General features: G+C 39.4%; 1 protein-coding gene across 1 annotated transcript in view; it reads right to left on the bottom strand.

Moving 5' to 3' along the window:
- Positions 1-76: 76 nt before the first annotated feature.
- Positions 77-9911, bottom strand: part of rer1 (retention in endoplasmic reticulum sorting receptor 1) — a 48443-nt gene continuing 38608 nt past the window's right edge. The window contains exons 6-7 of the mRNA XM_072245111.1: positions 3319-3454; positions 77-2275 (exon numbers count right to left, since the gene is read on the bottom strand). Coding sequence (XP_072101212.1) covers positions 2186-2275; positions 3319-3454 — 226 coding nt within the window. The 3' untranslated portion in view covers positions 77-2185. The remainder of the gene's footprint in view (positions 2276-3318; positions 3455-9911) is intronic.

The following is a 9911-nucleotide window of genomic DNA, read 5'->3' as shown; positions in this document are numbered from 1 at the left end:
GTCTTTCTCCAAACTTTAAAGCACCAAATCCTAAAATGTGAGGTGTGGAGGTGAGAAAAGGAATGCCAGGCAAAAATGAGAATGTGGAAAAATTTAATGGTGGGATTTTAAATCTCCCAAAAGATTGTTGTCCTTTAAATACAACAAAAACACAACATTAAAACAATCCAAATCCATTGGTGACAAACGAGATTTGACATTTTAATAAGAAGTCAAGTTTAATAGTAACTTTGCAACTTCTGTATAAACACTCTGGGCACATTGTATTATTTTGCTCTCTCAACTTTGCAGTACACCCTTTAGACTAGCACATCTTAGACATGTGCAACATGCTGAACCTTCCTTCAACTATGGTAAATAAAATCTGAAAATATTAGGTTGTGGGTGACTTTGACATGTTTCACAGGTGCTAAGCAAGGTTCAACATGCACATTTTATATAGTTCACATAGACAATGAGAATTCTGAAAGGGTATGGGTTGAACTGTTTCTCATACTTTTAAATATAAACTCTAGAAATATTCTGCGATCTTAACCCTGCTTTAAATCAAATTATACACACTGAGGAGGGAATAACATGCATATCACCCTACACATACATAGACACACAAACCTATTTGTTCAGCAAGGTATAAATCAGGAAAACTCATCGATCCTGGGTCATGAGCTCAAGAATCATACAAGGTGATGGAACAATCAGCTGCGTTTTAAACTCTGATTTTCCTGAATGTGTTGAACTGAAGATGTTGGTCTACTAGATCACCAATGATCAAATGGATCAACTCAAGTTGCCAGGCATTACACACATGCCTCAACTGGCCATTTGGCCAAAAACAGCGCAAACTCGTGGGTACGTACTTCCCATCCAGCAATCACCAGAGTACAGGAGGCATCTCTGGCTGTTGTGTAGACCAGGAGCACCCCCTAGTGCTTCTTCAACCAACAGTGCAGCAACAGACTCCCAAAGAGAGCTGGAGTTTAATTTCAAATGCTTAATCCAATAATGGTCCTGACTTGCTGCTCATTCACAACCTATTTATATGTACTTATTGCCCTATTCCACCATCTTACTCAACTACTACCTCAGAGTCCCAGTGATTAGGCCAATTAAATGCCAAAGCTCAGGAACATTGATAGTTTGTTATTGCAGTCTTCTAACCCCTTAGGAGCATGTATTCAATGTTCTGCAATCCACTTGTCTCCTCATTTCCTGACAGCAAGCTTGTGAGTTGTTGTAAGCACAGCTGTCTCCAAGTATAATATTGGAACTTTGATGAAGCTTAAACCACCTCCTGCTGGTATATGTGAAAACTGATAGCTTTAGTAGCTTAAAGAACAGAACAAAGCCACATTCCAGGCACAAGGATCTTGCGAGTTGTTACAGATCCTAGTTCAAAGCTCAGAACCTTGAGTGCATATCATAAAACTTTAATAACATTTGATTTATTCTCAATCACTAATATCTGGCCTGATAGATTTAAAGTTCAATGATAGTATCTGGATGTCAATTTCTTTAAAATTGATTCTTGGATTTAAAATAGTAGGAGAAAGGGATCTTATATTGCTTGATTCCTACAATACAGCTTTCAAAGGCTGTGAGGTTTACTTCACCCATCTTGTAACTCGGATACTTAAAATCTCTGATTCACCAATGCCATCACCCTCTCTTCCAAACCCCACACCTCAATAATGAAAGCTTTCAATACCTTGTTAGGACCTGTAAATGAAGCAGAGAGCTGTGCCTTATCCAACTATTCAACATTGTATCATAATACTGCAACAGTATCTTGCCAAAAGCTTCTATAATTTGGGCAATCATATTTTTGAAATAAAATCTATTTTAGTAAAGAGCAGGGGGGTTGATATTTTAATTTTTTTCCCCAAATGACACAAGTGAAAGTACATTTGAAGCAACTGGCATATACAGTATACAATCAAAAGAGAGATTTCAATGAAGTCACCTATAAATTAAATCAAAATGGTCAGGAAAAAGTGTTTGTATTTTATAAAGACAAAGTCTCAGCGCCAAAAGATAATCTCAAAACTAAATCACCTTCTAAAATGTACCCTTCCGAGAGGTTGGACCAAACATGATAATAATAGTCACGTGACTTGCGATTATTGTCCAATATTTATATGTAAAGAGGCGGGAGAAAATAATCCTGGAGTGCCAAGTAGCATGTTCTCTAACTGGCAAATGCTTTTGAGGATTCCTCCTTCCCCTTGTATATCCTTTTCCCATGCGTGAATGGTAGATATCTGTACTTGATCATGTGCTGTTTAAAAGGGCAGAAGAGAAAATAAAACAAGACTGGCATCTCAGAACAATTTCCCACACAGAACCCCTTCCATTCCAGAGACTATGATCACATGATTATCAAATACCATTCAAAACCTCTTCAGACCAGTCCCTTCTAATGTTATCGAAGGTCAATTTTGTGACTTTCACAAAGCTTTTCAAAGACAAGCTAGTGAAGACTGAAAATCTACTTTGAAGATGCATCACACCTGAATCATTTTCTCCCTGTAGATGATATGTAATCTTCTGAAAAATTCCAGAATTTGTCATGCCATGTGCACATTTTCATTATCAGTCCCAGTGCAATACTCCCAAATGGTTGTTTTCATTTTTGATTTCCAACCTCCTCCACACAAAAGTCTCTATACCAGAGGCCCAGACTGTAGAATCAGCTTTGCACAGACAGAGGCTGTGACCAATGGGACTGAGCTGACATCCCCCATCTAATCCAACATTGTGGCTTGGTCCCAGTTGACCCAAGTTGGCAGTTTTAAGTTGCCAACACAGACGTACAGATGCTGTTAGTATCTGCACAGCTGTCAGGTTGTCGGATCATTTGATGAGGTGGAATTGAAACCAATCTCTTTGTGAAGAAACTGGCTCTTAATTCTCTACAAGTCACAAAGCACTAAAACATACAACTTGCAGAAAAGCAATTTTTTTTAGGCAGAATGTTCTAACAAGTCCAGTGCTACCTTGACAAATTGTTCTGCTAGAACTTGTTTATTGTCTTACAGCTGTAGTTTAGGACTCCTGTACATGAAATTTTTAATTGCCCCTGACGCAGATATATGACACATATCCCTGCAGGCTACACTACTAAGCAGCAAGTTTGTTCCCAGAACTAACCCCACACTATAAGTGTGAAGGTATGCAGTCAAAGCCACTGAGAATCTCCACAAAATAAAGATCTCACCCTTAGTCCCACAGGACTGAGTAAACAGCAGAGACTTTGTTGCAAGCTTGGTTCTGGAGGTATGCAATGTGTTTATAATGATGAATTAGAAATAAATGATTTACCTTAATTTGCCTCTTCATGGTAATACAGAAGAGCATAATGAAGTACATGACCAGAATTGGCCAGAAAACGGGCACATTGAAGGCATCAAAGAATGTGCAAACCATGGCTACTATAATTCCTTTTGTAGCAGAGTGCCTGAAAACAAAAACAAAATACCAGGATTTATCAGATGAATCTAAATGGCTGCAGCCTAGCTCATGTGAGGTAGGTTTTCAGGAGGAAGCTGACAGAGGTTGACAGGATTGCAGAGCTTTGATTTGTTGACAGTGATATTGCTTTGTTCCGCCTATCGCATTCTGTTTAACACATACGTACCCCTGTGTTGTAGCTTCACAACATTGGCACTTTAAGTTTCAGATATTCAGTTTATGATGGAATATGCTTCTGTTGCAGCTGATGGTGCACAGTGCCACACAGATGCCCAGTTAGAGCTGCCAGATCTGTTGCATTTAGCACAATGGCAGTACCACACTGTGTATGGAGGTTTCTCCCAGGTATGAAGATAAGACTTTGTCTCCACAAGACACATCTTTGGTTCATTTGCCAAAGGTAGACGAGAATGACATCCACTTGATTTATGCTGACTCATTTAGAATCTGTGCAGACCTAATCGTACAGCTGTATCCTTCAGAAACTGGGCAGCTCAATCAACAATAATGCTACCAAGCCACTGGAGTATGGAAACTGGAATCCCCAATCAAACTACTTCTGTTCTTATAAGTGCTTCATCCAAGTTTTATAGGAAGTGGAGATGTACTACTCATTAGCTGAGGGAAAATGACCTGATGCCATGAGACCTTGGGGTTTTGGAGTTGAAGGCTTTCTGAACTACACCTCCTGACCTGTATACTATTGTACCTCTTGTAAGTGGGTCTGTCTTATCAGTGGGGCAGGACATACCAATGATTATGATCAAGGAATACAAGTCACACTCACCCATGTCAGGCAGGCGTTCAACTTGTTAGAGAGCACTCCTAAATTTGTCATTACACAGATGTCTGTGAGGAGGATGTTACAACATTAACTGGGCTGACAGCAACTGTGCTGCGTCAGATATCAGCCAAATGGTGGGTGGTCTGTCCAGTTTTATCCTTTGACTGAATGGTTTCTACAAGGCAGTTAAAATGGGTTTACAGTCACATATCAACCTGACTAGGTAGGTCAACCTCCAAAAGGAATACGTGGACCAGATGTGTTTTTATAACACTTAGTATTGTGACCAGTACTGCTGAAACCGGTTTTTAAATTCCAAATTTATTAAAGAGTTTAAATTCCATAACTGCTATTGCAGCAGTTTCATGCAAAAATAGCATGCAAAATTATATCACAGGACTGTCTAAAACAGCAAACAACAGACAGAACAAGATGACCAATTCAATTGATCAAATGAAGTTCTGTCACATACAGTTGTGAATGGTAGTGGGTATCGATGGCAAAATAGTACAAAATACAAGGCTTAAACATTCAATTTCAGCCCACAAAAACAAATGCAGGAACCCAATCTCATCAAATTACTACCCGATAGTCTATTCACAATCAATAGTTACTCGATGGTTGGCGTCATTAATAATGCTGTAATGCCCATAAAAAGTATTCCCCCCTGGTTTTAAGTTTTCATGTTTTATTGTTTTACAACATTGAATCACAGTGGATTTAATTTGGCCTTTTTTGACACTGATCAACAGAAAAAAAGACTTCTTTGTGTCAAAGTGAAAACATATCTCTACAGAGTGACCTAAATTAATTACAAATATAAAGCACAAAATAATTGTGCATAAGTATTCACGCCCTTCAAGTCAGTATTTATATGCACTGTTGGCAGAAATTACAGCTTTAAGTCTGTGTGGATAGGTTTCTATCAGCTTTGTACATCTGGACACTGCAAATTATTCTTTACGAAACCACTCAAGCTCTGTCAGATTGCATGAGGATTGTGAGTGAACAGTCCTTTTCAAGTCCAACCACAAATTCTCAGTTGGATTAAGGTCTAGACTCTGACTTGGCCACTCCAGGACATTGACTTTGTTGGTTTTAGGCCATTCCTGTGTAGCTTTGGCTTTATGCTTGGGGTCATTGTCTTGCTGGGAAACAAATCTTCTCCCAAATTTTCCCTTGCGGACTGCATCAGGATTCCCCTGTATTTTGCTGCATTCATTTTACCCTTTACCTTCACAAGCCTGTCAGGGTCTGCTGCAGTGAAGCATCCCTACAGCATGATGCAGCCACCACCATGCTCCACAGTAGGGATAGTGTGTTTTTGATGATGTGGAGTGTTATTTAGTCTGATGACCAAAAAACCTCAATTTTGGTTTCATCAGACCATAGAACCTTCTTCCAGCTGACTTCAGAGTCTCCCACATGCCTTCTGGAAAAACCTAGCAGAGATTTCATGCGAGTTTTTTTCAACAGTGGCTCTCTCTTTACCACTCTCCCATAAAGCTGCGACTGGTAAAGCACCTGGGCAACAGTTGCTGTGTGTACAGTCCCATCTCAGCCACTGAAGCTTGTAATTCCTCCAGAATTGTCATAGGTTTCTTGGTGGCCTCCGTCACTAGACCCCTTCTTGCATAGTCACTCAGTTTTTGAGACTGGCCTGCTCTAGGCAGATTTACAGCGGTGCCATATTCTTTACATTTCTTGATAATTGACTTAACTGTACTCCAAGGGTATTCAGTGACTTGGAAATTTTCTTGCATCCGTCTCCTGACTTGTACCTTTCAATAACCTTTTCATGGATTTGCTTGGAATGTTCTTTTGTCTTCATGGTGTAGTTTTTGCCAGGATACTGACTCACCAACAGTTGGACCTTCCAGATACAGGCGTATTTTTACTATAATCAATAGATACACCTTGACTACACATGGTGATCTCCACTTAACTAATCACATGACTTCTAAAACCAATTGGCTGCACCAGTGATGATTTGGTGTGTCGTATTAAAAGGGGTGAATACTAATGCAATCAATTACTTTGTGTTTTATATTTGTAATTAATTTAGATCACTTTGTAGGGACCTATTTTCACACTGGCATGAAAGAGTATTTTTCTGTTGATCAGTATAAAAAAAAGATAAATCTACTGTGATTCAACATTGTAAAGCAATAAAACATGAAAACTTCCAAGAGGGGTGAATACTTCTTATAGGCACTGTATCATCCATCATACTAACCAATAATCTTCTCATTAATTCTTACTTTGTTTCATTTAGGCCACTCATTCAGATCTCAAATTCATAGTTCAAACATACAAAATAGTAAGAGCAATCTCCCTTGATATGAGAGCAGAATTTGACCAAACCTTGGTAAAGCTAAAGTCAGTGGAATCAACAGGATAGCCTCCATTGGTTACCATCACTCACACAATGGTGGACACAGTTGATGGAGGATAGCCATTTCTGCCCAGGATTTATCACAATAATTTTCCAAGCAGTGTCCTTGCCCCAACTACTTTCTTAATGACCTTCATTTCACAAGCTTAAACGAGTGGTTATTCACTGAATGTTCAACATTTAAATTTCATTGTACCTCCTTAGAAAATTAAGCATTTCCTCTCAATGTGTCAAACCCACCACGTTCAACATTCCGCAGCTCACTTCCGGCCAACCATGTAAAATGCAGTTAAGGACAAGAGCATGTTAGAGTCAGGTATTTCACACTAACTGACTGAAACGCTGAATTCCCCAAGTTTATTTAGCAACCACAGACCTTGAATCAGGGCAGTGATGGAATACTTTCCACTTGCCCAAGTACATGCAGCTTCAATATGAACCAAGAAAGTTGGTAACAGAGCAAAGCTGCTTGCTTTATCAGTAATTAAAATATTCCTTCCCTCCATAACTGGTGCATGATGCCTGAAGAACCATTCACAAAATGCACTGCAATTACTTTCCAAAGGTTACTTTGATAGCACCTTACAAACTCGTGACCTTCAGCTATGAGGAAAGATCAAGTAGGCTAGGATACTTTTTTTGGAACAAAGGAAGGAAGATATTTACTTGAAGGGGTGGTATTTACTTGGAGGGGAGGTATTGAACAGTATAGCATTATGAGGAGCTTAGAAAGAGTGAACAGGAAGAACCCATATCCCTTAGAGTCAGTAGAACAAATAGCACAAATTTAAAGTAACTGGTAAAAGGATTAGAAGAGAGAAAAGGACCCAAACAACTAAACAACTACAGGGATCTGGAACTCTTGGAAGGGTTATAGTGACAGAAACAATTACATTTAAACAGTACTTGGATGAGTAATTATATGAAGAGCCATGACCTGTTGGGCTAAATACCTCTATTAGAAGGCAAAATTATATCAGGCAGTTGTTCCTTCATAAACTGGAAAAGAATGTTTGGGGTGAAGATCTCTCGTGCATAAATTTAATGATCCAAATCATACCCTGAGTAATAAAATTCTCCTTGGCAATTTATTTACTTTTCCTACATTTTTATTTTACAGGATGTAAGCTTAACCAAGGTCAGCCTATTATTGCTGATTCCTATTAACTACTAAAGAAGCTGATCTTGAACAATTGCAGACCTTCTTGTGAAAGTACCACCCACAGAGGTGATGGGTAAATGAGGTCCAATGCTCAGATGATAAAAGAATGACAATATTTTTCCACATCAAGATATCCGACCTGGAAGAGAGCGTGTATGTGAAAGATTTCCCTCGTGTACTTCTACTTCCTGTCCTTATCTTTTCCATCCCTGCATTCCTGGCAACATCATCACAGGTCATATCTTTTCAATAATGTGGTAAGCTGTAGCCCAAAAGGAGTTGCATATAGTTCTGGTATAACGTCCCTGCCCTTGTGCTCTATGAGATGATTATTAAAGGATAGTATCATTTTGCCTTCTGGAGCTTATTACAAAACTGCACTGACACTTTTAAGGGTCTGTGCACACACACAGCTTAAACTCATTCTTCTTTCTGCATCATTCAACATCCTTCCATTTATTGTCCATTACTTCACACTTCACTGCAATGAATTCTATTTGCCACATTTCTAACCAATTAACAAACCAGACCACCCACACCTTCTAGCAATTTAAAGCCTTCCTCCTTATCAATCCCAGAGCCAATTTACACATTATTTACACATTTTTTTATAATATCCCCAATATTTAGATCTAAATCATTAATAGACATTACAACAATTGGGATATGATGTACTCGTTCCACGGAACCCAACTGCCTTGTCTCCAAAGCACGCAGCAACCATTACCTATTACGTCCACCAAATCAATCTGGGATCCAATTCGCCACTGTCCTTTGGTTCCTCTGAACCTTTCGTCCTTATTCCAATGTGTAATCTGTAGTGCTCAAGGCAAATAGCTTGGATGCCGCACGCAGGAAAAATTAAATAAGCACATGGAGAGATAGATATCCAGGAACTCACCCTTTTCACTGCCGACCTGAAGAGGACTGGTATATGTTCACCCAACTTCCCCTTCCTGAGGTTCACAATCAATTCCTTGGTCTTTCAAGAGTTCAGTACGAAGTTGTGGTTGCAACACCATTCAACCAACCAATCTATCTCACTCCTGTACACCTCCTCGTTGCCATCTCATATCTTACCAACAAGTGATATTTTGGACCAATGCCCTGTTCCAAGTTGCAAAGTGTATCCACTGACCTGCCCTACTGCTGGTAATTATTTTAATCTGCAAGGTACTATTTTTTCGCTGTCCAAAGTTATCACAATGCTTTTCCTGAAATATGGAAATGTCCCAGCACTTTTTCCTTCCTTGCCAATATCAACTCAGAAGCAGTTTAATACATTAATAACCTTAACTCACAATGCAAAGTATCTAACCTAGACTAACTTGACTACCAGATCCACTTCAGCTCTAGAAGTCCTCAATTATTTTGTTCCTCTATTCTCCTAGTAGATCAGGGGTCCACAACCTTTTTTGCACCACTGACCAGCTTAATATTGACAATATTCTTGCGGACCGACTGGGGGGTGGGGGGAGTGTTCAAGTAGGGTTAAGCTCACCTCAACATGTCTTTTACAGTTAGGGTTGCCAACTTTCTCACTCCCAAATCAGGGACAAAAGTAGCAGTCAAATCCTGGGGCACTTAACCCCAGGAAAGACTACCATGACCATGAAGCCTTGTGCGGGCACCTGTGTGCGCATGCGTGACGTGCGCATGTGATGTGCGCATGCGTGCACGTGCCGATTTTGTTTCCCCACAAATCGGTTTTTGCTTAATCTTCCCGACTATACTGTACATACACGATTTCTACTTTATATAGGCCGTGTATTTATCATATCATTCCTGCTTTTATTATATGTTAGTGTTATTTATTTTCAGTTTTATGTGTTATTTGGTATGATTTGTTAGGTTATTTTTTATATGGATCTGGGAACACTCAAAAATTTTTCCCATATCAATTAATGGTAATTGCTTCTTCGCTTCACGCCATTTCGGCACAAAAGGTTTCATAGGAACGCTCTACCTTAGCGGGGGAATAGCGGAAAAACCAATTTAGCCCAATATATGGTATGTCCCGGCAAACACTGGACAGTTGGCAACCCTATGTTCAAGTTCAACAGTGCGTGACAGGGAATGAGGAAAGGTGCAGCTGATTCATA

This window comes from Mobula birostris, chromosome 27, assembly GCF_030028105.1.
Source record: "Mobula birostris isolate sMobBir1 chromosome 27, sMobBir1.hap1, whole genome shotgun sequence".
Lineage (NCBI taxonomy): Eukaryota > Metazoa > Chordata > Chondrichthyes > Myliobatiformes > Myliobatidae > Mobula > Mobula birostris.
The sequence above is the reverse complement of the archived record's forward strand: the minus strand, read 5'-3'. Positions and strand labels throughout refer to the sequence as shown.